Source organism: Ursus arctos, unplaced genomic scaffold (genome assembly GCF_023065955.2).
Source record: "Ursus arctos isolate Adak ecotype North America unplaced genomic scaffold, UrsArc2.0 scaffold_4, whole genome shotgun sequence".
Lineage (NCBI taxonomy): Eukaryota > Metazoa > Chordata > Mammalia > Carnivora > Ursidae > Ursus > Ursus arctos.
The window spans coordinates 12,544,733-12,571,712 of NW_026623056.1; the positions used below are offsets into that span (position 1 = coordinate 12,544,733).

The window sequence follows — 26,980 nt, forward strand, 5'->3', positions numbered from 1 at the left end:
TCCTAAGGTTAAGGGCAGCCCCTATGTCTAGACTCTAGACAAATCAACTAAAAAACTGCTTTCAACTACAAGAGATGCAGTCCATCTTAAGGGTTTGAGTTGGAGTAACATGACTAGATTTGGGCGTTTTTGTAGGTCAAGCTGCTTGCAATGTGGCCAAGAGGCAAGACAATTAAGTTATTGCAGTAATTCAGGAGGAAAGACAATGGTGACCCGGACTGGGCTAGTAAAAATAGGGGACTAAGAACAGTAGACAGACTGGATATGTATTTAGTATTAGGTACTCACCTGGATGAGGATTGTTTTACACTTGTCTAACAGGATAAAAGAAACTGATGATACTTTAAAAATAATTTTTTAAAGTGCTACCTAAATTTGTTTGGGAAAGTATATAGTATATCATCTCTTTCTTCTTTTAATTATTAATAACCATTTCAAAAATTGTAGGATCCTATAGATTTGTCTGATTTACTGTTTCCCTACCCCAAAGTTGAGCATAACATTTTAATTTTTTTTAACATAAAAGTTAGCTGAAAGTACATTTTCTGGGGGAAAAAAAAAATCTACATTCTCCACAGTCCAAACCTAGGAATCGCTGCGTGGAGACACTTTGTATTTCTAGACTGTTTTCCAGGGGTTTAGTTTAGGTTGTCGGATTCCCACCGCTCCTCCGCGCCCAGCCACACCCCTACACCCACCCAGACACTTCCCCCTCGCCTCTCTCCTCCCTCTCCTGCTCGCTCCGGCTTACTCTCCGGGCCCCTCGGGAAGCTCCGCCCCCAGCCTCCCTCCGCCCCCCTCCCCCCCACCCCCAGCCAGCCTGCGGCCGGTTCCGCAACCCAACTCCTTCCCTCCTTCCGTCGCTTTCCCCTTTCCCCGCCTCCATGGCTGCCTTCGATTGGTTAAACTGGCAGTGCCGCGGTAGGGATGCAGCACAGCCTCGTTCTGACTGGCTAAAGGGTATCCGGGCCTCTCATGATTGGCTGTTAAGAGCAGACAGCAAGTGTGACTGAGCTCCGGGGTGTGTGGACGCCGCTTTGTTGCCTGAGGGGGGTGGCAGTGGAAGTTAAGGGAGTAGGGGGCTAGTGCTTCTCGGGACCCGCACTCGCGGTCGTCGCAGTCACTTCGCTCGGTAGCCTTTAGCGTAGAAGTCGCGCGGACAGCAGCCATGAGCGGAGGGGTGTACGGGGGAGGTGAGTGAGTGCGGCCGGACGAGAGAGCGCGCCTTTTTAGCGTGTGGGGTTTGTAACCGCCGCCCCCAGCCCTCCCCTCCGCGGCGGCCCCTTCCGGTCTCCCCCGCTTGGGACCCCAGCCTCCCCGCCCCATCCCCGCCCCGTGCTTTGCCCGCCCCCGGAGCCCACCCGGCTCGGCAGGAGCCTCGGGCGCCTGGAGTCGCCGCCTCCTGCGATTCCTTCCAGCCTTGGCCCCCGGAGGAGCGGGGTTTTGGGGCTGCGCGCCGGCCTCCGCCTGGGCGGGCAGTCCATCCTGAGGTGTTGGCCGGGAGAGCACCGGCTTGCGTGGCCGGCCGCAGGGTCGCATCTTCCCCGGTGTCACCATCCATAACTTGGCTACGTTGGGGCGCGCGCGCGGGTTTAAACTTGGGAGGTCCCAGCAGTTTGCAAGCGTGGACGGAGGGTTTCCGCAACGTCCCGTGGAGGCTAAAGCGAGCCGCGAGAGGTACCACTGATTGGAGGAGTGGCGGCCACTCAGGACGCAGCCTCCTCTCGTTCGTGCTCAGCTGCCTTACACCTTTCGGTAACTTCTGCCCGTTTGCTGACTGGGGGTTCTCCAGAGTTACTCGTGGGAACACCTGTAACTTAACTCTGATGTCCTTGGGTTGGCTGTGGTGGGTGGAAAGATAAGCACGGGCCTGGGAGTTACACACGCCTGACTTGTACTTTCAGTCTCACCATTTATTGAGCGCTTTGGCCTTGGGCAAGTTACTTAACTTTTCCCAACTTCAGGCTCCTCATTTCGGGAATGATAATTCCTACCCAATGGGGTGGTTGCGAAGGTTCAGTGAGATAATGATACACTTGCTACCCCAAGTGTGGTCCATGGATCAGCAGTGTCGGCATCACCTGCAGGCTTTTTAGAAACGCAGTATCTCGACCCCCCACTCGAAATATACTCAGAGCTTTCATTCTTGCTAGATGGGTAGGAGGCCCTGATGTATATTCAGGTTTGTGCTGTGTTTCATGAGTCTAGAGAACGAGAAGACAAATCTAAAGTGTTGCTTTTGTCATTGTGTTTAGTAAGGTTATTGTTTCTGAAGAGGATCGCATTTTACAGGTAAGGGATAGAAATGAGTTTATCAAAGTTCTTAGTAGTTTTTGGAATGTAGCTTGAGTTTCTTTTTAGTAATATGCTGGTCCTCATCCCTGTCATCCCCGTTTATGTTCTTGGTTTTGATTTCTCAAATGTGAGAGTTAGTAGTTTCCCATTTTTACTTTGGAGAAAGCCTGCTGGATCTTCATGATTCACCTCTTTTCCATCTGAAGATGCAATCCTGACCAAAAAACTGGATCTTTGTGCCTTTGCCTCATGGAGGCTGTTGACTCTATTTTGACCCTTAGGTTCACTGATCCAAGGGCCTAGAAGCTGTTCATGAGTATTTCCTTAGAAGGCATTGTTTAATTTGAGGTAGAAATGGATACTAATAATGCCAGCAGCAAACATTTATTGAGTGCATACTTTGTACTAAGAGCTATTCCAGAGACTTTTCATGTGTTGCATTTAATATGTCCATTAAGTCAATCTGCAAGAGCCATAGGAAATGATACTGCTATCCCCATATAATGGAATAAGAAAATAAGGTATGGAAAAGATTAAGTAACTGGCCCAGACTTACATAACTTCCTAATAAGTGGTGAACAAGAATCTCTGGGATGAAGAAAAAGGCAATTCAATAAAACCCTTTCCCACTTTAAAAACAGTTTTTTGGTTTCTCCATAAGTCATTTTTCACTTATATAATCATAGCATATTCATGTATGGTTTAGGTATTCAGAATAAACGTCCTGTGTCTCATTTGCTTATGGAGAGGAATATGTCTTAAAGCCTGTTTCATATATAAAGTATTTAAAACTCACAAAAATAAGTGTATGATTTTGTGATTGAGCTACCCCTGTATGGCCAGTATTTGTAGTAGGTCAATTTTCCAAAGGGTGTACTATGAAAAGAAACCAAACCTCCCACCTAGGTTTTGTGTAATTAACTTAGCTGTATCTTTAACTTGCTTGCATATTTAAAAGATCTTTGCAGTATAAATTTTAAAATTTATAGCTATCTTATTCTAATAATGATTTCTGACTAAATCTGACATTCATTTTTAGCTTTGGGTGTAGTGCATAATTCACCCAGATTTCCATACTTTCTAACTGGTTTCTGGGCCTACTCATTGCTCCTGTGACCATCTTTCATGGTTCTCCTTTACTTCAAACTCACATTATAAAGATAAACAGTTCAACTTTGATTAAATTGTGTTTCATCATTCCTGCACCCCTCACCCCCAAATCTCTAACCTTAAAAATTTCTCAGAACCGTCATCTGCATGAGTTGAGGCACCCTTGTCCAAACAAAAAAATAACGTTCCTGCTTTCTTCCAAAGTCATTTGCCTTCAGTATCATATTGGAATATTTTAAGACCAGGTTAGAAAATTGCCACCATTGCTTCATGTTTTCCCAGAAAAATCAACCACACCTCTAAACTTGAAAGCTATTTACTCTGTGGAAAAACAGCAGCATCCTCAGAAAAGTGAAAACGGTGTTTTTAGTAGCAAAGGGATGCAAGTCTTGAGGATTTTTATCCGTTAGAAATTGTATCCTGGTTTTTAAATACCCAGACCTCCATGTTTATGGTTTAAGCCTCCTATCTCCCTTTACCATTCTCCTATTTTGGATTCATTGGTACTTAGATTTTAACAGAACAAGGTACAGGAAATAGACCTATTTCCCATCCTTTGAAAAAGGAAAATAAGCAGATGCAAAATTCCAAGAATCAAGAGTCCCACTCAGATTAAAATTCTATGTCTAGTTTGCCAAAAAGTTAAAAAATAAAAATCGTTTGCCATCTAATTAGGACAGGAGCATGATTGATTTGTTAGATTTTTCATTTCATTAAAAAAAAAAGTTTTGAGTGCTCACTATGTGCCAGGCAGGTATAGCCTCTGCCTCCAAGAAGGACAGTCTTATAAGTGAGTCAGTCAAATAAATAGACACCATATTTTATTTAGTTTTAGTTGTACATCCTCCCCCCCTCCCCATATTTAAAGAGCTGAAGTTGGAATATTTCTCTTTTTTTTGTGGAGGTTTTTTCTATTTTACATATTTAAAATTTTTAAAAATTCAATTCTAGTCTAATTAACATGGAATATTTCTTGATGGTGTGGCAGAGTTTAATTGGTATGGCAGAGTTTAATTGGCAGCATGCTTTTTTTTCTTAGTGATGCCTGAAGTAGTGGTACGTCTTATCATTTATATCATGATAATTGGGTGACTTGATGAGAAAGGGTAACTAATTCAATGTAGTGTGTTCAGTAATGACAATATGTAGAAGGTACAACGGTAGAACAGACAAGTTACCAGCTCAACTCAGAGGACTTCACAAGAGAGGTTATGGAGATGATGGAAGAAGAGTGGAGAAGGACAGCATATGCAAAGGTTAGCTGAGTGAGAGCACATTGTGTGTTTAGAAGACAACATTATCCAGCAATGCTAGTATGTGAGGTGGGAAATGAGACTAGGGGCAGATTTTTGCTAATAAGCCTTGAATATCAACTGGGTGAAATGATTTAAATTTTGTTTTGTAGATGATGGGAAACCACTGAGTGATGCTCTTTTTTCATTGAAGGATTTATGTGCCTACATGTTCATTCAGAGTTACAATTTTGTAAAATAACAGTGCAGCAGTTTGAAAGGCGATGGAGAAGCGGAGAGATGGGAAGCACAATATTTATAGGGAATTGTAATAATTCCCTGTTGAGATAAGAGCTTCGTTTAAGGCACGCCTGGGTGGCTTAGTTGTTTGAGCATCCAACTCTTGGTTTCTGCTCAGGTCATGATCTCAGGCTCGTTGTCGTATCAAGCCTTGCCTTGGCTCTGTGCTCTCCTGGAATGTCTGAGATTCTCTCCCTCTCCTTCTGCCCCTTCACCACGTGCACTCACGCATGCATTCTCAAATCTTTTTTAAAAGAAGAGTTGACTCAAGACAGTGTCAATGGTAGTAAAGAGGAAGGTAATTGAGAAATAGAACTATTTGGCAAAACTTGATGAGGGATATGAAAATCTGAAGACATTCACAAGTCTCAGTTTTTTGCCTCTGCTGACTAGGCCACTAATGGTCATAGCACTGTTGAGATTAGGTTAGATAGGATGGGGAAAAGAAGACAGTGCTTCAGATATGTTGAATTTGGGGTACCAGTGGGACATCAGGAGGAATTGATGTTGTACACTAAGAAGTTTGAGATACGGCCTTTTGGCTCGCTAAGTAGCACCATGGCGGTTGGTAAGAACAAGTGCCTTATGAAAGGTGGCAGGGGCGCCTGGGTAGCGCAGTGGTTAAGCAACTGCCTTCGGCTCAGGGCGTGATCCCAGCGTTCTGGGTTCGAGCCCCACATCAGGCTCTTCCACTGGGAGCCTGCTTCTTCCTCTCCCACTCCCCCTGCTTGTGTTCCCTCTCTCACTGGCTGTCTCTCTCTGTCAAATAAATAAATAAAATCTTAAAAAAAAAAGAAAAAGAAAAAAGAAAGGTGGCAGAAAGGGAGCCAAGTTGATCTGTTTTCTAAGAAAAATTGGTATGATGTGAATGTACCACCTGTGTTCAGTATAAGAAATACTGGAAAAACACTAGTCAAGAGAACTCAGTGAAGCCAAAATTGCGTCTGAAGTCCTCAAGGATCATGTTTTTGAAGTGAACCTTGCTGATTTGCAGAATGATGAAGTTGCATTTATTTTTACTCCTTATTTTTTAAAAGATTTATTTATTTCAGAGAGAGTATGTGTGCGTTCACTGGGGGGCGGGGGGTTGTTGTAGGGTGGAGCAGAGAGAGCCTTAAGCAGACTTCGCACGGAGCAGGGGACAGGGTAGGGGTGCGGGGCTCCATCACAACCTGAGTGGAAACCAAGAGTCCAGTGCTTAACTCACTGCGCCACCCAGGCACCCCTGATGAAGTTGCATTTAAAAAATTTAAGCTTATTACTGAGAATATTCAGGGCAAAAACTGCCTGACTAGTTTCCATGGCATGGATCTTGCCCATGACAAAATGTGCTCCATGGTCAAAAAATGGCAGATGTGACTGAAGCTCATGTTGAGGTCAAGACTACTGATGGTTATTTGCTTCATTTATTTGGTGTTAGTTTTACTAAAAATTGCCAAAATTCGATTCAGAAGACCTTTTATGCTCAGCACCAAATCCAGAAAAAGATGATGGAGATTATGACCTGAGAGGTGCAGACAAATGATTTGAAAGAAGTGATCAATAAATTGATTCCAGACACCATCAGAAAAGACATAGAAAAAGCTTGCCGATCTATTCATCTTCTCCATGATGTCTTTTTTAGAAAAGTAAAAATGCTGAAGAAGCCCAGGTTTGAATTGAGAAAGCTCATGGAGTTTCATGGTGAAGGTAGTAATTCTGGTAAAAGCTTCTGGGGATGAGACCAGTGCTAAAATTGAACAAGCTGATGGATACGAGCCACCAGTCCAAGAAGCTGTTTAAAATTCAGACGTTTAATGGTAACAAAAAATCTTATTTGTGATGCTCAAAAAAAAGTTTGAGGGACACCTGGGTGGCTCAGTTGGTTAAGCATCTGCCTTTGGCTCGGGTCATGATCCTACAGTCCTGGGATCAAGTGCTCAGAGGGGAGCCTGCTTCTTCCTCTGCCTGCTGCTTTTCTTTCTCTCTCTCTCTCTCTGACAAATTTTTTTTAAAAAATTAAAAAAAAAAAGTTTGAGATACGGATCTAGATGAAGGTGAGGGCTTGAGAGAGATTTGTAATTGGAATTATTAATATTTTGATAAAGTTGAGGCTGTAGGGTGGAACAGATTACCTATGAAAGGATAAATTAAGGGAGGGGTTCAAAATATGTGGTCCCTGGCCTCCCTAAGTAATCCACAGGTAGAACTATATTTTATTATAATTGGTTTCTTTTATAATTTTTTCTAAGTAGGGAATCATAAGTTTCCTAACGTGTCTGTATTTGTTTGCTAGGGCTGCTGTAACAAAGTACCACAGACTGTGTGGCTTAAATAACAGAAATTAATTTTCTCTCCATTCTGGAGGCAAGAAATCTGATATCAAAGTGTTGACAGGGTTGTTTTCTTTGGAGGTCTTTCTCCTTGGCTTATAAAAGCTGTCTTCTCCCTGTATTTTCACATGGTCTTTCCTCTGTATGAATCTGTGTCCAAATGTTTTCTTCATGCAAGGACACCGGTCATAGTGGGTGAGGGCCCATCTTATGATCTCATTTTAATTTAATCACCTCTTTAAATTAAGATCTTAATCTCTAAATATAGTCCTGTTTTAAGGTACTAAGGGTTAAGACTTCAACATATGAATTTTAGGGGGAAAACAGTTCAGCCCAGAGCTTTGTGAAAGAGGTTCATGATACAGAAAAGGTTAAGAGCCCTGGTATAGGACAAAAGATTGATCCTTTGAGAACAGTCATTGAAAATTTTGGTTAACCAGGTAAGGCAATTCATTTATTTAGTTAGGATATTTCTTTTTTTTTTTTTTTTTAAGATTTTATTTATTTATTCGACAGAGAGAGAGACAGCCAGCGAGAGAGGGAACACAAGCAGGGGGAGTGGGAGAGGAAGAAGCAGGCTCCCAGCAGAGGAGCCTGATGTGGGGCTCGATCCGATAACGCCGGGATCACGCCCTGAGCCGAAGGCAGACGCTCAACGACTGAGCCACCCAGGCGCCCCTAGTTAGGATATTTCTTTAGCCAATATTCTGGTTAGTCAGTGTTAACGTTTATTAATTCATATTCATTAGTAACTTTACTATTTGTGCTTGAATGTACACGCTGTGGTGACAACAAATGCATGTTCTGCTTTTAAGGACCGCTACTTTCAGACAAAATAATTTGGATCAGAGAATTGTATAGAGAATGGATAATTACTTTGGGAAATGTAATAAATGCAGAAACTTCCTTTCAAATAAGAAAAATAGATGGCTCTTCATTTTATTTGAATAAAAATGAGATCATTATTCTGTAAGGACACCATCTCTTAACTACAACTATCTATATAATCATTAATTTTTCTTTATTTTAAAAGTTAATTTTAAGTACTTCAGACATACTAAAAATATGCATAAGTTTATATGTGATAAATTGGTGTAATATTTTACTGTATTTGCTTGAGATGTTTTAAGAAGTAGAATGTGGGATATAGAGTCCCCTTCTCTCCCTCCTTAGAGGTAGCCACAGAACCAAAGTTGTAGGCAACATTCCCAGACCCCATGCATATTTTATACTTTTACCCAGTGTGTGTGTCCATAATGAATTAAACAGTATCATAATGTGTATGTGTGTGTGTGTGTGTGTAGTAACTAGCTTTTCAAGCTAGTCATTTTTTGGAGATTTATCCATATTAATACATGTAGATCTAGACCATTCATTTTAACTGCTGTATAGTATTTCATGGTGTGAATAAATTATAGTCTATCTATTTCCCTATTGAGAGACCATTAGATTATTTCTATTTTTTTCCTGTGATGAGCAGTGTGGTGATAATAATGGTTAATAGTGGCTCCCACTTACTGTGATTATTATGTGCAGGTACTGTTCTAGGTGCTTACATGCATTATAGCATTTAACACATTTACATAATTATTAGAGCATCCTATGAGATAGGGATAGGAACTATTATTATGCACATTTATATATGAGGAAACTGAGGCAGAAAGGTTAGAAATCACCCAAGGTCACATAGCTAGTAAACATTCTGAAACGTATCTCCTTGTGACATGTGTGAGAGAGTTTCTCTAGAGAAGGTAAAAGTGTAATTTTTGTGTATGCACATTTTCAACTTTAGTCATGTGATTAAATTGTGCATGTGGTTGTATCAGTTTACAGCTTTTATAAGCAAATGTGTAGGAGCTTTTCTTTCCCTACATCTTTGACAACACTTGGTCTTATCAGATGGATTTTGCCAGTTTAATGGAGATAATAATAGTTCTTTATTCTTTTTAATGATTGAAAAAAATTCTTCTTTGAAAAATTAGTGCCTGGAAAACCCAAGTGTTTTGTTTTTGGAGGCATGCTGTTTTGGATGAAATTTTTTAAAGTATAATTAGAGGCTTTCCTCTGAATATGTATGTGAAAAAAAAAATTACCAGCTTTCTTCCTCAGCTTTAAACTTTACTAAAAATCTTTGAAATGCACGAACTTTGATAACTTCATTTTAATGATTTTTACTTGGCCTGTATAATTATATCTTAAACTCTAATTCTTCAGAGTCCCTTTTTTTCTTGGGGTTTGCTAAGTTTCTTCTTTAATTGCATGGAATGTAATTTCCCTTAACATGTGAAAAAATGGTACCTAAGTGTACTGCATATCTTCCCTTTGCACCTCTGGATCTACTTTCCACCCATTTCCACCCTCTTTGTGCCCTTGAAGGCTGATCCTTAGAGAGTGCCTCAGTGGGTCTCTTAACCTCTGGTTTGGTCACTGGTAGGGTAACCATATGTCCTGCTTTATGCCTCTTGTCCTGGTGGAACTATTAATACGGAACCCTTTGTGCATTCAGAAGTGGCCCAGTTTGGGTGAGAAATTGCGAGATCACCCCAGCCAGTGGAGCGTGGGGGAGAGAAAGGTTGGCATATTTATTAGTCTGGTTCCTTCCCCTCAGGGTTAGCCATGGCTCACTGCAACCCTCAACTGAAGTCACAGCTCCTCTCAGGTAGCCCTCCAAACATAACTCTCTCTGGGTTCTGGTAACAGTTCTTTCTCCATGTTTCTTCAGTTCTAAGGGTGGTAACAGATCTCTATGAGTGCTAGCGTACCATACTATCCCTTTTGGTTTTCCTGTATTGTGCCTATATCTTTGTAAATAGTCCCTTTAATAAGTAAACTCTTGCAAATTACCCAATTTTAGTGTACCATCTCATTCCTGATTGAACCTATACTGATATACAGCGTATGACTTGTTATATTTTAACTAAGTGAATCTTTATTTTAAGGTGTATTTAAAACTAGGTTCAAGCTAGTAATGATATGAATGTAATACCTGTTTTAATTTGTAATAGAGGTTTCACATACTTTCTCATTTTAAGCACATTAAGTACTCTTAATTTTCATATGATACCTGTAGGTTGTTAATGTTAATTATCTTTTCATCTTTTCAGACGAAGTTGGAGCTCTTGTTTTTGATATTGGGTCCTATACTGTGAGAGCTGGTTATGCTGGTGAAGACTGTCCCAAGGTAAGTGTAGTGTTAATTAATTGGATGTGAAAGGGCCATTTATGTAGAATTAAATTCATGCAGAAATTCTGACTCAGTTATGGTAAAAGACTTTAGTTGGGAAAAAATGACTACCTGATAAAAGCAGGTAAAACTTGTATTATGTTTTTGACTCTTCCAGGTGGATTTCCCCACAGCTATTGGTATGGTGGTAGAAAGAGATGATGGAAGCACGCTGATGGAAATAGACGGCGATAAAGGCAAACAAGGCGGCCCCACCTATTACATAGATACGAATGCCCTGCGCGTTCCCAGGGAGAACACGGAGGCCATTTCACCACTAAAAAATGGGATGGGTACGATGTTTGTTTCTATGGATTTGATTTATAGAGTGTACATGCTATGTTTCAGACGTAAAACTTGTAAGTTGAATATCAGATATTTTGTTTTTACTCCACAAACTGATGTTCCAGGCACTGAGAATACAAAGGTGCATCAAACATGTTCCTCTTCCTTAAAAAACTCATAGGGGAGATAGATATAAATATACAAATAAGTAGGATAAGTGTTATAGCTATGTTTGATAAGCAGTGGGATTAGAAAGGAGAGGTATTTAACTCTGCCATTGGGGGTCAGCAATGGTTTTCATAAAGGAGGTAACTTTTGTATTGGATCTTGATCAATAAATAAGGATTAGCCTGACTGGAAGGCTGGGTAAAGGAGAGCAACCAGCATATGTAAAGAGGTGGAGCTGTGGAAGAAGCATACCTGTTTAGAAAGATCATCAGTTAAGTATGGCTGTAACAGTGGGTGCATTAGGACCAGTTGCAGGAAAGTTGGGCAGAGAGCAGTCATAATAGGGCTTATAAACCATGCCAAGCTGGCAACTCTGAAAGGTAACCCCAAAGGAATTTTAACAGAGGTGTGAAGTGTTCATATTTGCCAGCTGGAGAAGTGATTCTAAAAGCAGTGTGTAGGCTAGACTGGAGGGAGTTACTAGAGGCAGGGGTATCAGGGAAGTGAAAATTCAGATGAGAAGTGAAGAGGGTTGAAATTTCATCACTGATGGTAGAGATCCTGAGGTGGCTTTGAGAGAAATCAAAGAGGTGAAAAGAGAAGAGTTGAAAAAGTTTCCTAATTTTTGATTGGGGTGATTGGGTACCATGCATTGAAGTAGGATAGAATGGGAAGGAGCAAGTTTTATGGTCTTAAGAGGCAAGTATAATACCCGAGATCACTCTTAGGTCCAGTTATTCATGAGAAGGACTCACAGCATTCAGCATATAGTTGTACTTATGGCTAAAATTTATTACACTGAAAGGATACAAAGCAAAATAGGAAAAAAGGGCATGGAGTGAAGTCCAGAGGAAACCAGTGCAAACTTTTCAGTCTTCTCACAGTGGAGTCAGGCAGGATGTACCTAATTCCTCCAGCGACGAGATGTAACAACATATGTGTTGTCTACCAGAGGAGCTCACTGGAGACGATTTTTACTGGAGGTGGTCACGTAGGGACCCTGTGCCTCACATGTACTAAAATCCAAGGCTCCCAGAGGGAAAGAAAGGTGTTCAGCATAAATCACATTGTACAAACAGTTTAGGCGCAGAGAACTACTCTTATCATTTAGGGAAAGTTTTATATCAGAGTAGGGAACTGGTTATCAGTCAAATTCCCGGATGCCAGCCAAGGGTCAGCGTTGCAAGCAGGCTTTTTTCTGTACAGCATGTAAATTAGTTCGTTATTGCGTTCAAAGTGTTGGAATATAGGTGCTCTTGTAGGCGGATAAGAAAAATTTTAAGACATGGAGTTGCATTATATTAGTCAGAAAGAGTGTGAAATACGAGACGGGTTGATGATGGGGTTCCTTGTCAGAGCTTGTTCTGTAGTTAACCCAAGAGAAGAAACGGTGCCCATGAAGGAGAATGAGAAGGAATAGTTAGGGATGTAGGAGAATGAATATTCAGCAGAAGGGCAAGGGAAGAACAAGTTCTGGAAGAATAGAAGTGATTCATTCTCATTGTTCTCAGCTGTGACATTGAGATTTACACTAAGAAGGGAAGAGAAAAGTTAGAGTGACTAACAAAGTTCATTGACAAAAACAAAATCCTCACGGCTGTGGGAGTATGTTGTATAAGTCATGACATTCTTCTTTTACTGTGGTAGAGCACGTTTGTAAGCTTGAGCAGTCAGTAGTGTCAGATAATGTTAAAGAGGTCAAGTAATACTACAAATGTGAAGTTCTGCTGGATTTGTCTGTTAGAGGGTCATTGACTTACGCAAGCATTTTTGATGGAATGTTTACGTGGAAGCCAGATTGAAGGAGTATTATATTCCCTGAGGGTTTTTTTTTTTATGTCTTCTCATCTTTTTTCAAGTAGATTATAAGCTTTTTGAATATCAGGTCTAGATCACACCATTCTTTTGTATTTTCTCACCATTTGAATTGCATACTGTGCCTCTAGTAAGTACTTACTGAATAATACTTATTTGGTATTTTGGGTGTGGTAGATACACTAATTACATTTGGGACAGGTCTAGGTAGGGGTTGTGATACTGTGGGGGCTGGAGGAATGAAAAAGAGTTCCATATTCATAGAAAACAAAGATGATGTCTATATAAAGTACCATATTATGAAGTAAATATGAAATAAGTAGGTTCTGTATATTAAAGTGTTAATGTTAAACTGTAGAAACAGTCTCTTAAAAGATTCTGTATTCATCTTCAACTAAGCATTGTTTTCACGGTGTTAATCTTACATTGTAGTTGAAGACTGGGATAGTTTCCAGGCTATTTTGGATCATACCTACAAAATGCATGTCAAATCAGAAGCCAGCCTACATCCTGTTCTCATGTCAGAAGCACCGGTAAGACAGACTTTCTTTTCTGAGTTTCTGTAGTAGTTGTTGTTTTTTAAACTCATTCAAATAATGTTTTCTTTTTCTTTAGAGGCATAGAAGTTCATATTTTGAATTTTGAAAATTAGGGAAAGGGGGATTAATTTTTATATACTGTTATAATTTTTATTTAAGTAATTAAAATAATCAAAGAACAATAACAAAGCACTCTAAATGGGGTTTGATTATTTTTTCTGGGGATTTATTTAACATTTGATTTCCTTGGGCTGCTTCCCATTTGGGTTCATGAATTGTCCCTTATGCCCCATGGGCAGGGTGTACCTGCTTTTATACCCTGCTCTCCAGGAGAGAAGTCAAGTGTGGAACTAGGGCTGGAAATTATGAGACTGAAGCCTCTTGTGAAATAAATTTGGTACAGAGTCCAAAGAGCCTAGCAGGCTAGCATAATTAGATCATAAATTATCAATATTATGTTACTGTTTTTAACCTAGTTTCCTTTAGGAGTGCCAACTCTATGTAGGAGAATTTGGTGGTTTAAAATGACTAGATTCAGTCTTAAGATTTAGTAATACTTCATGTTTCTAAGAATCCTGATTTTCTTGTACTTTGAAAAGTCTGTAACTTGTAGAATTCATAGCAACAGTTTTACTTTTTATTAAATGATAAATTTTTTTAATTAAATGATAAATTTTAATTTATATTTACTATATTTATTTATAAATAGAAATAAATATACATATATTCTTATGAAGATTATTTTGTGTGGTACTCTTTTCTATTTTTAATGTTTACATCCTTGTTAGTATAGTGCTATATTGAATCTTGAAATCAACATTTTAGTTTTTAAACAGTAAATAACTTGCATTTCTTTTTCCCTCTTCTCAAGTGGAATACTAGAGCAAAGAGAGAGAAACTGACAGAGTTAATGTTTGAACACTACAACATCCCTGCATTCTTCCTTTGCAAAACTGCAGTTTTGACAGCGTATCCTTGAAAGAGTAATAACTCAGCTTTTCTTTCAAAGTAAATGTGGTGCCGTTAAAGAGAACGCCCCCAGCAGGAAGACATGAGCCAGTTCTTGCTTGTTCAGAAGTTTGGGTTTTTTTTCTCTCTTCCTTTTAAGCTATCTGTTATTGGAATAAATATACCAATTAGTTATTAGAGGGAAATAAGAAAGAAATGCTCAAGTCCTGCTGTGACAAGGTTTAAAAATTTTTTGTTTTCAGAGGGGGAATGTGAACAGAGGGTAGGGTGTAAGCCAGCTGAATTAAACAAGTTCAAAGATTGCCATTTCCTTTCTCCTCTCCCATTACTATAGAAAAGTGGAAATTACCTATGAATTCACTTAAGACTTAATCACCAATATTTTAAAAAATCACCGAATATTTATTGTAGGCATGTTAAGGGACAGACAAGGAGATATTATGTCCTTATCTCAAAGAATTTGTAATGTAATATTCGTGTTAAAAGGTAAATAATAAATTTAAATAGTACTTTAAGGGATGCCTGGGCGGCTCAGTCGGTTAAGCGTCTGCCTTCAGCTTGGGTCTGATGGGATCGAGTCCCAAGGCAGGCTCCTTGCTCATCAGGGAGCCTAGCCTGCTTCTTCCTCTGCCTGCCATTCTCTCTCTCTCTCTGACAAATAAATAAAATCTTAAAAAAAAATGATACTTCAAAATAACTGGTAAAAGTCATGAAGAAGTACATGATTAATTTGAAATTTTTGTATGATAATTGTGGAAGTTCATCAGAGGAAAATAGTAGCTTGACAAATCTTTATAAAGAGAACATGGGGTGCCTGGGTGGCTCAGTCAGTTAAGTGTCTGCCTTTGGCTCAGGTCCTGATCTCAGGGTCCTGGGATCGAGCCCTGAGTCAGGCTCCCTCTGCAGCGGGGAGTCTGCTTCTCCCTCTCCATCTGCCTGCTGCTCTGCCTGCTTGCGCTCTCTCTCTGTCAAATAAATAAATAAAAATCTTAAAAATCTTTATGAAGAGAATAGAATTTATTTGTATGATATGGGGAAGGAGCCCTGTATTTAGTTTAAGTTGAAATGCTTACAAACTGTGTGATTTTGAATTAAGTACTTAAACCCTAGCTTTACTTTTTACTCATTTATGCCTTATACTTCCCTAGATTGCTATAATATTCAAATAAATTTTACGTATATATTTATACGTAAATCACTGTGGTAACTGTAATCTAACATTGTCTGTAGTGCTGTGTTTTGGAGATGACTTTAGCAAAAGCGTGGAGGTAGAAAGTGTAAGTGTTCTTTCCAGTGACTTAGTTTATAGTTCAAGATTTCTGTTAGACTTCAGAAGGAGTTGTGGAAATAGTTTTAGGTCAAACTGTAGAGACCTTGCAGGTTAGATTTTTAAAATTTGAACTTTAGACCCTAGTATGCCATCGCAGGTTTTTGTGTAGAGGATGGAGAATGCTAGCTAGCACTGTGTGCGTTCTCATTTAATACTCCTATAACCCTCTCAGGAACGTGGTCAAAGTAAGTAAAGTGGTTCAAGTCCACAGTTTGCAAGTGGCTTTACTGAATTTGAACATAGGTCTATTTGGCTACTTCCTTAACAAGGAGTGTGTAAGCAGAATGGGGCATTGTTCTATTTTTAACCTTTTAGTATGGAAAATTTCTAACACAAAAGACGATACAATGTTGTATTGAACTTCCATGTGCCTATCACATAGTTCAACAATTTTCAACACATAGCTAACTTGTAGTAGTTATAACGCTACCCACTGCCTCTCCCACTATGATTTTGAAGTATATCCCAGACATGATACAATTTTATCCCTAGAAACTTTAGCGTGTATCTCTAAAAGATTTTACCATGTGTCTAAAGACAAAAGAAAGAAGTAATCACAACTTTTTTTTTTAAACAGTGTAGTATATTTGAGACTCATGACCGCAGATCATGACCTGAGCAAGAACCAAGAGTCAGACGCTCACTGAGCCACCCAGGCACCCCAACTGAGAATTGTTTTAGCATTTATTTATTCACTTAAAAATGACCAAAAAAGACCCATTAAGGTTAACATAAATAACATTTTTTTTTTAAGATTTTATTTGACAGAGAGAGACAGCGAGAGAGGGAACACAAACAAGGGGAGTGTGAGAGGGAGAAGCAGGCTTCCCGCTGAGCAGGGAGCCCAATGCAGGGCTCGATCCCAGGACCCTGGGATCATGATCTGAGCCAAAGGCAGACGCTTAATGGCTGAGCCACCCAGGCGCCCCCATAAATAACATTTTAATGAAAAAGATGTATTTTCCGAAACAAAAATATTAGAAGGGTAGCATTGTTTTATCTCACTTAATTCATAGCTGGGTTCTCATATCTGCCAACCCCAGGCTCTGTCCTCTTGACACCTCAAGCTAGTAAAAAGGATCTTCTGCTGTCCAAGGTGTGTACTGTTGGAGAATGCAGTAGCTAAAAATGTAGTAAAATCACAGAACTCCTAGGTGCTGCTCCAGTTTTGAAGAGTGAATTACTCTCTGTTCTCTCTCGTTTTTGTCGGGCCCCCTGACGTCCTGCCCCTGAAGAGTTCCGCAGTCAGTCAGAGATGTGGGTATATTGTATACTCCGATTTTGGGTGTGACCCCTTTTGTAGTTCTCTGGCTTCTAGGGTTTCTACCTTACCTGTCCAGCTTTTCTCCCAGCCCTGAACTCCTTTCTCTGTTCACTCAAGGTGGTAAAGTTGCGGTTTTCCACCACTGCTTTCCCAAGCTGTAGCCACGTAGCTGGGGAGCACTTTCAGGCAAGGAAGCTACAAACTTGAACTTCTTACCCCTTCCAGTTGCAGTTTTATGAGAATAAGTTTTGGCTGAATTTTGACTGCTTTTGAACACTTTCTAGTATCTTAAAATGGTCATTTAAGATAATTTGTCCAGATTTTGAATTGTTAGTTATAGGAAGGTCCATATTGCCTTTATGCCACTTTCTAGTCTGGTAATTACTGTGTCTGCGCTTTGTACTAATACAACATCAGATTAATGTTTATGTATATAGTTGACCAGAGGTAGAGTACCAGTACTAGCAAAGATAAATCGCCAGCCTATCTTTCTGGCCATTGATTCTCATTGATTTCTGATCATTCTTACCCATTGCTTGGTTTTCTGCCCTTTGCCCTTCGTCTCTCTTGACATGCTCTTTCTGGTTTAAATTATCCATTTCCTTGGCTTCAGATACCAGTTCTACACTAACAAATTCCAAATCTGTATCTGTTTTGTATCCCAGATCTTTGTTGTGAGCTCCAGGCCCACATCCAGCTGGCCTACTAGAACTTTTTGTATTAATTATCCATTGAAGCACTTTAAACTCATTATGTCCAAAACTGAATTAATCTTCTCTCCCCTCAAATTTATTCCTTTTCCTTCTTTTTATCTTCTTACTCCCAGTTGCCCAGACTAGAAATCTCTTTAACCTTTCAAATTTAGTCATCAAGACCTATTTTTTTTTCTCCCAGCTACCTCTCAAATCCTTTGATTTCTCTCTCTCCACTGCCACTGCTTTCGGTGCAAGCTCTTTCCTTGATTACTGCAACCCTTCCTCTTACCTTGCCCATTCTTCTCACTGTCCCCCTAATAATCTTTAATTGCCAGGCTGCTTTAAGCCAGAATCATCTTCCACATTCTTATAGGCTCTGCTATACTACTTTGCACTTCCCTGGCCTCACCGTCACTTCTTGCCACCTGCACTTCCCACGTGTTCCTGTATCTTCCCTGTGTTTTCCTCCCTAGCTTACGTTTGGATTTCCCCAGGGTTGGTTAGGTGGTCTCTCTGGTATACCCCCGGGGCCACTGTCAGCTGTTCTTTTCACAGCATTACTGATCTCTACTAAACAGGATATACTTCAGGGCAGAGTCCGTTTCAGGGCACCTTTTTGTGCCGTCTGTGCTTGGGAATGCCAGGGCCAGACTGACTGTCTTCCTTTATTCAGTACCATACTTGACACTAGGCACGTAATAGATGCTCAATAGATATTTGATGACCAAGTGAATGGCCCTACTCCTACATGTTGTTTTATGAGGTTCACGTGACGCAGGCCCTCTGCAGCACAGAGCTGTGGGAGATGGGATCTGCCAGTATTTGTTGGCTGTTGAATCCACCTGGAGTAGCTTTCCCATTGAGTTGTGGGAACTGCCAGTCAGCTCCCACACTGCTGAAATGATTTTTCTTTAATCCTGTGTGGGCAATGGTTTTAGTTCCTAGCTCAAATGCCACAGCCTCCTGCCGTTCTTACCGAGTTTCTATAGATTTTGTTAAATATAAGTCGTTTCATCTGTCTCCAGAGACTTTTGACTGATTGTGCTAATTTTGACCAGTTTAATAGATGTCTCTCTGGGATAAGGTTTCCCCAACTTGCTGTCACCATCATTTTGGAAGTCCTGCCTGTTGTCATTAGTCTTTAAGCTAGTTATTTGACACCAGTTTTCATCCCTGGGTTAACTTTAACACATTTTAAGCCAGAATCACATGTTTAAAGAATGTTAAATATACATATCTAAGAATGCCTTAATAAAACTTTCCCTTTGCAATAAACATTATTTTAGGAGGCTTGATGCTTTCTTTTCCTTAATGCTTTAAACTAGATTTGCTAATGGTCGTTCTACTGGGCTTATTTTGGACAGTGGAGCCACTCATACCACTGCAATTCCAGTTCACGATGGCTATGTCCTTCAGCAAGGTAAATGGATTTAACGAGGGTACGCTGAGATGATGTTCGCTGTCATGAAGATATAGATAACAGAGCGGTGAATTGGACCATCACATATCAGCTTCCAAATAATGTCTCTTTGTTAAGAGTTTTTTTAAAAATCCTTATAATGTATATTTAAAACTGATGCATGGCTTCATTCATGCTTAGAGGGATAACTCAGTTAATTCTACTTGAAAAAATTATTCATATATATATACACAGAAGAATTTGTCTTAGAGCTTGGATTTAATGCTGTCTTAGCCTTGTTTAATCTGTTTTCATAGGCATTGTGAAATCCCCTCTTGCTGGAGACTTCATTACTATGCAATGCAGAGAACTCTTCCAAGAAATGAATATAGAACTGATTCCTCCATATATGATTGCATCAAAAGTAAGTGATGCTCGAATTTTCTCTTTGGAATTTTTCTCCAACTCCCCACCCCCATGTTGTGAACTCTGTTAACCTATCACATGCTTTTGGTACTCAGGAAGCTGTTCGTGAAGGATCTCCAGCGAACTGGAAAAGAAAAGAGAAGTTGCCACAGGTTACAAGGTCTTGGCACAATTACATGTGTAATGTAAGTACCCTTATTCTCTTTATGAAACTTTTTTTTTTAAGATTTTATTTATTTATTTGAGAGAGAGAGACGGATAGTGACAGAGATAACGAGAGAGAGCACAAGCAAGTGGGGAGGAGAGGGAGAAGCAGGCTCCCACTGAGCAGGGACGGAGCCTGACGTGGGGCTCGATCCCAGGACCCTGGGATAATGACCTGAGCTGGAGGCAGACACTTAACCGAGTGAGCCACCCAGGCACCCCATCTTTATGAAACTATTATAGGCTCTAAGTTTTTTAATAGAATGTGAGCAGTTTATATTTTTTTTCAAGATTTTATTTGTTTGAGAGAGAGAGACAGCATGAGTGGGGGGAGGGGCAGAGGGAGAGGCAGAAGGAGAAGCAGCCTCCCCTGCTGAGTGCAGGGCCCAATTCGGGGCTCACTCCCAGGACCCTGAGATCATGACGTGAGCTGAAGTTGGTCGCTTAACTGACTGAGCCACCCAGGCACCCTGCGCACTTTATAGTTTTAATGGTATTCTAGAAACAAAAATAATAGTTTATTTTGAGAGGGAAGGGGTGCTTTTCATATTTGTCAAACAAATTATCACAACAAACTACTACGTTCATTTGGATTACAATGATAAGACCTGGAAGGAACTTTGGTTCTGGAGTAAAAACAAACATGCTATTCTGTACGTTTTTTGTCTAAGATAATGGTTTTAGTCTGTAGAGACCTGCTAGTATGGCTCAGTTATGTTCTCTCTCTCTCTTTTTTTTTTTTTTTTTTTTTTAAGATATTATTTATTTGCCAAAGAGAGAGAGTACAAGCAGGGGGAGCAGCAGGCAGATGGAGAAGCAGGCTCCCCATTGAGCGAGGAGCCCGATGCAGGACTTGATCCCAGGATCCATGAGCCGAAGGCAGATGCTTAACTGACTGAGCCACCCAGGCATCCCTATCTTCTCTTTTTTAACATCAGTCAGCCATATTTAAAAAAAAGTGTCATTATTCCTAGTAAGGAGCCAGTAAGATTCTCTTTACTATAAAAATCCATCTCTGAACATCTAACTTAAAGGAAGATAGGTTAGTAAAACCTCTTACACCACAGACGTATGTTCATTTCTAACAGTAAAAGGATATGAAAGTCATAATTTACTATGTCAGGGATGTATCCTCTCTGATACTTTCTTTGCATCTAAAGATAAAGATTTTTTGTGGGTGTTAAGTAGAAGGAAAAATTGTGAAGATGATTAACAGTTTTGCCTAGATATTAGATTTTTCCTTAGCAGCCCAGAGATTGTCTGTATTTCGTAGCAAAATTTTAAATTATTTTATACTACGTGCAGTCATTAAAAATTACATAAGATGCCATGTATGTGCGATGTATACATATTCAGATAATGACATCTGGCTTCTAAGTCTAGGATTATTTTTAAGGAAAAAACAGTGTTCTGAAACCAGTTTTGTTATGCAGGACAGGTACAGAGGTTCCCGATTGTTTTGATTTCATCATTGTTCTGTAATTATTGTTAACTTAAATGTGGTATAATATAGTTTCTAATGCAAATGTTTAGAATTGGGTTTCTTGATACTCTGAATACTTGCTGGATAGACTTATATCCTTGAAATGACTTTGCCATCCAGGAACATGGTCCAGTTTCATTAAGAAAAGTATTTTAAATATAATATTACAAAAGTATAGATTGCAACAAATCTCCATGACCTTGTTTCTTAAAAACTTTTTTTTTTTTTTTTTAAATCCATAGTGTGTTATCCAGGACTTTCAAGCTTCAGTACTTCAAGTATCGGATTCAACTTATGATGAACAGTATGTTTTCTTATCTACAAGATTTATAATAGCTCATTAAAACCTTCATACTAATCTTCTAAACACTGAATACGTCATAAATGAAGAAAGAAATTGATTTGTTTAAAGAATTGCAAAATATACTTAACTGGTCTAAGGGTAAAAAGTTATGGTAAGAAACACTGACTAACATTATAAAAGAAAGATATTCTCACTCTGTTTTCTTACAAGTTGATGATTTCTTAGTTTATCATTTTGAGCAGGATTTTTGTCTTTTGTTGAATGTTGTTTGATCTGGTTTCAGAGTAGCTGCACAGATGCCAACTGTTCATTACGAATTCCCCAATGGGTACAACTGCGACTTCGGAGCAGAGCGGTTAAAGATTCCTGAAGGATTATTTGACCCTTCCAATGTAAAGGTCTGAAAGCTTGTCTCATAATTAGCTTGGCTTCTCCCATATATGTGAAGATCTTGTGTAATTATCAATCCTAAATAAGACTGACTAGATATTTTTGGGTGTGTTGAAGTTCTTCTGTTGACTGCTCATTTTTATTTTGTTGTAGGGGTTATCAGGAAATACAATGCTGGGAGTCAGTCACGTGGTCACGACAAGTGTTGGAATGTGCGATATTGATATCAGACCAGTAAGTGTCAGCCTCCTGTTTATAGTATAAAGGTATTTTTTAGGGTAAGAAAGTGCCCCCAGATCAGTATTTTAAGTTGTCAACTTTGGCCATTGACTTTAAAGTCCATTTTAGAATATGTAAAATCATGAAGTACTAGAAAAGGAAAAATGCAAAACTCTAGAGCTATGGTGTCCAGTGTGGAAGCTACCAGCCACGTGTGACAATTTAAATAAGTAGAAATTTAAAATCCCATTTTTCAGTTGCACTAGCCACATTGTAAGTGCAGCTAACGGCTACTATTTGACAGTGCAGATAGGAAACATTTCTGTCATCACTGAAAGTTCCTTGGACAGTGCTCTTCTAGAGATTTCCAAAAACGTGACAAACCAAAATATATATCATTGATGATTTTTTTTGTATAGTTTTTCTACTTTTATTGTTCAGGAAGGTATGGGTTTAAATAATGTAACTTTCACATGGAGTTTAGAGAATCAACCTTCATATTTTTTTGTGCTTTCCCAAGTTTTAAATACTAACTCCATATATACATACTAATTATTAGATCGATCATATCTTATTTAAACCCTAGATTCAAGGGCATCTGCATGGCTCAGTCAGTTAACCGTCTGCCTTCGGCTCAGTTCATAATCCCAGGGTCCTGGGATTTAGCCCTGGCTCGGGCTCCCTGGGAGTGGGGAGGCAGCCTCTCACTCTGCCTCTCCCCCTGCTCGTGCTTGCTCCCTATTCTCTCTCTCTAATAAACAAAATTTTTAAAAATCTTAAAAAAATGAGGGGTGCCTGGGTGGCTCAGGTGGTTAAGTGTCTGCCTTCGGCTCAGGTCATGGTCCCAGGGTCCTGGGATCGAGCCCCGCATCGGGCTCCCTGCTCTGCTGGGAGCCTGCTTCTTCCTCTCCCATTCTCCCTGCTTGTGTTCCCTCTCTTGCTGGCTGTCTCTCTCTCTGTCACATAGATAAATAAAATCTTTAAAAAAAAAAATCTTAAAAAATAATCGCTAGATCCAGTTTGTAGCCAGCATACTGTCTTAAAAATTGAGTTAATTCATTTGCTTAGAGGCATAGTGCTGATAGCTAGGGATGTATAAAAAACATGTTCAAAAAAAGACTTTTGGGTGGCTATGAAAAATGTTCTTTATTTCGGCTAGCCACCTAGCAGGCATGGCTGCTTCTGGGACAATAGGGATGTAAGTATGGAGTTTTTTAGCACAAACTCAGGGCCACTTTAGGCGAAGGCAATGAATTATACTTATTATAAGAGTGTGATAACTTTTTGTTTTTAGTGAGATTTCTCCCTTAACTAATGTTGATTGCAGAGGACATGCTTCTATATTCCATTTTCTTTTAAAAGTTATGTGATTTAGACATTTGGAGTAAATTTTTAAAATATGAACTTAGCCACTAAAAAAGCATACAGGCTGACATGTATGTTAACGAAATTCAAATAAAAACTTAAAAAAAAAAGGCAGGGTGACATTTAGCTTTCTGATACATACATGCAAATTATAGGTAAATATACTCCTTGTAAGTGGAGAGTTGTTTGTATTTGGGAGAGGAATCAGCATGCCGATTTTGAAAAAGTTCCCCATGTGGTTCTGATACAAACCCCTGTTAGAGAAAGGTAGCAGTCATTTTGGCCAGGGATATTATGATTATGCATCGTCCGTCAGAGTCACTAAATAATCTTCATTGTCTTTTTTTAAATACTGTAAATTCTAGATGATCATTCCAAGATGAAGGTATAAAATAAACCTCTAACTAAATATTGGCAGCTATCTGCCAAAAAAATTATGTTTGGGTTTTAGTTTTAGAATAATTGTTTTAAGTTAGTGGTTCTTAAACTTTAATGCACATTAAATCATCTGGAGGTTTTTTCTTTTTTTTTTTTTAAGAGAGGGCGCATGCAAGTGGGGGAAGGGGCAGAGGGAGGGAATCTTCAAGCAGACTCTGCACTGAGTTCCGAACCCCCAATGCAGGGCTTGAGCCCATGAGCCATGAGGTCATGACGGGAGCCAAAACCAAGAGTTGGATGCTCAACCGACTGAGCCATCCAGGCGCCCCAGAATCATCTGGAGTTTTAAACAAACTAACAAAACCTTTGCCTGGGCCCCATCCCCAGATTTTTATTTAATTGCCTCCAGCATTGATGTTTTATAAATTCCCTAAATGAATTGAATGTGCATCGAGGATTGAGAACCACTGGATTAAGATACTAGGCCTATACAGAAGTAAAAAAATTAAAAAAGAAAGGGAAAATGGTAGAGGATGACATAGTTTTAGTTGTAGTTGTATTTAAAACTGTTGGAAACAGGGGCACCTGGGTGGCTCAGTTGGTTAAGCGTCTGCCTTTGGCTTGGGTCATGCTCCCAGGGTCCTGGGATCAAGCTCCACATTGGGCTCCCTGCTCAGGAGGGGTCTTTGTCTCCCTCTCCCTCTGTGTTCTCTCTCTCTCAAGTAAATAAATAAAATCTTAAAAAAAAACCCAAAAAAACAGAAACACTTGGAACTAATTTATTTTTTTTTTATCCTAGGGTCTCTATGGAAGTGTTATAGTGGCAGGAGGAAACACGCTAATACAGAGCTTTACTGACAGGTTGAATAGAGAGCTCTCTCAGAAAACTCCCCCAGTAAGTTTTGTTTGTTCTTTAGTGGTATTCTTCAGTCATGTGTACTCATCGCTGGTGTAATCTTACAGATAAGGTTTTTCAGTAGTAGATTGATATTTTGTGTGTGCCTAATACAGTATTACCTAAAAAAGGTTAATAGCCCTAGTCAAATAAATTTTCATAGATGACATCTTTTCATAGATGACTCTTGTACTGTTTGTATCTTTTATTCATTGATTTCATATTTAAGTACCTATAGTCTGCTAGGCACTAGGGATATAAACTATAGTCCCTGCCCACTAAGGGCTCAGTTGGCTAGGAGGAACAGACATGCATAAAGACTGTAACATGCTAAGTGGTTTTAGTAGCTCATGAACCAGGCACTAGGGAACACTGTAGAGCAAGCACTTAACTCCCTAATGAAGAAACTGTCTGAGTGAATAGGAGTTCAACTGGTTGGTAATTTATGAAAGGACATCTAGTTGGAGGAATGCCATGTGCAGACTATGAAGGAAGATGGCGTATTCCGGTATTTCAACGTAGTTGGCTTAGTCTGTGCAGAAGTGGGAAGAGTGATACAGCTGGGAAGTGGATGGTGTATTAGTTTCCTAAGGCAGCCATAACAAAGTACCACAAACTAAACTGGGTAGCTTAACACAACAGGAATTTATTCTCTGTTCTCCAAGCTAAAAGTCTGAAATCAACATGTCAGCAGGCCCTGCTTTCTCTAAGATAGAGATGAGAATTCTTTTCCCTCTTCTTAGCATCAGACCACTTGCCAGGAATCCTTTGGTGATTACTGGTTGCAGCTCCAACACTTCAGTCTGTCTCCAATTGTCATAGGGCAGTCCTCTCTCGTGGTCTATTCTCTTCATTAGAAAAATTCCTGTCCTATTGGATTAAGGGCGCACTCTGCTCCAGTATGACCTTATCTTAATTTGTATCCTAATTACGTTTGCAAAGAACCTATTTCTAAATTAAGTAACATTTACAGGTACCAGGGATTAGAACTTCAACATATCTCTTTGGGGGCCACAATTCCACCCACACAGATAGGTACCAGGTCATGTTACTATAGTGAACTTCTGGGATAAAATTTGGCAGAGGACTGTAGAGCTCCTGTGTTTGTTTTAAAAAGATCACTGGGCGCATTGTGAGAACTTTAAAAAGGATTTTAAAAGGATTAGAAGAACGTGGTTTGGGGAGAAGTTCTGGTACACATTGATAACAGAGTAGTAGTCATAATCTTTAGATTTTAAAACTTCTATGAAGTAGTTTTTTGTATGTTACTCTGTACTAGTTATTACATTAAAAGAAACTTATTAAGGGTTACATGGGCCCTAATTTTATCTATAGAATTTATATATTTGGTAGTCTTTTTTGTTTCTCATATAAAGGAAAATTTTATGTATGACACATTTTAATCATTGTTATTTAAGTTGTTATATTGTTATTTAACTATTGAGATAGGCACAGGATTGACACCTGACTTGTATTTACTACATTCTTGGAGGTACAGTCATATCTGGAAAAGATCTTACTTACAGTACTAATCATTAGATTTGATAGGAAGTCCCAGAATAATGAGTATAGACCTGGGCTGTCCAAGGTCTGGTCAAGAGCAGTTCGGTATTATCCTTGTCATTTAGGAGGCAATTAAAAAATCAATGCAGTAACAGGAACAAAAAGTACATTGCAATAGGTATCAACCAGTTCCTCACCTACAAGGTGTTCATCCCCCCTGCTCCCAGCACCCCCTCCCTCCCGTAGCACATATTCTACCCCCAAAACATACACATTTATTCACTGTGAAAAAGACTCAAACTGTGTGTTCATACAAAATAATAGGGAAGTATCAACAATTTGAGAACTATCCCCAGGAACAAAGTTCTACGTAGGGGGAAAATCTCTTGATACAGGGAGACAGGGACAATACTGAGCCATAAACTCTGTTTGTGAAGAGAGTTCAAAATATAAACACTAATTTGGGAGGACATCAGTATAAATAAAAAAATTTAACCTGAAGTTTGATGTCTGCATTTTGATTTGGAAGTGGAGGGGGGTGGGGTGACCATAGGCAGGAAGGATTAGGACAGTGTGAAGGCCTAAAAAAAGTAGTAGTGAGCAAGTTGAGGATTATAGAAAGGGTGGCAGGTTGGGGTAATAATTAGATCTGGTGTTGGAAGAAATGAAATAATATATGAAGTACTTAGCATAGTACCTGATTTTTTAGGTAAGTATTCAGGATGTTTGCTATTCTAGGATATAAATTGTGAATGCCATACATTTAGTATGCAGCTTCCTAAGGATTATATAATTTATTATTATACATTAAAAGCCACAAAGTAGTTTAGTCAAAGTACTTTGTACAGTAATTCAACCCATGCCTATTATTAGCCTA

The 26,980-nt window shown here is 39.4% G+C and overlaps 1 protein-coding gene across 3 annotated transcripts in view; it reads left to right on the forward strand.

Moving 5' to 3' along the window:
- The first annotated feature begins 981 nt into the window (after window positions 1-981).
- Window positions 982-26,980, forward strand: part of ACTL6A (actin like 6A) — a 28,086-nt gene continuing 2,087 nt past the window's right edge. The window contains exons 1-13 of one of the 3 annotated variants that reach the window (XM_044383939.3): window positions 1,435-1,755; window positions 2,256-2,292; window positions 10,354-10,430; window positions 10,591-10,765; window positions 13,173-13,273; window positions 14,151-14,248; window positions 18,863-18,957; window positions 19,254-19,360; window positions 19,458-19,547; window positions 21,292-21,353; window positions 21,637-21,751; window positions 21,897-21,977; window positions 24,505-24,600. In XM_044383939.3, coding sequence (XP_044239874.1) covers window positions 10,615-10,765; window positions 13,173-13,273; window positions 14,151-14,248; window positions 18,863-18,957; window positions 19,254-19,360; window positions 19,458-19,547; window positions 21,292-21,353; window positions 21,637-21,751; window positions 21,897-21,977; window positions 24,505-24,600 — 996 coding nt within the window. In that variant the 5' untranslated portion in view covers window positions 1,435-1,755; window positions 2,256-2,292; window positions 10,354-10,430; window positions 10,591-10,614. Of the gene's footprint in view, window positions 1,194-1,278; window positions 1,756-2,255; window positions 2,293-10,353; window positions 10,431-10,590; window positions 10,766-13,172; window positions 13,274-14,150; window positions 14,249-18,862; window positions 18,958-19,253; window positions 19,361-19,457; window positions 19,548-21,291; window positions 21,354-21,636; window positions 21,752-21,896; window positions 21,978-24,504; window positions 24,601-26,980 lie in introns of those variants that run through there. The other 2 variants (XM_026498185.3, XM_026498198.4) reach the window with 2 other exon arrangements.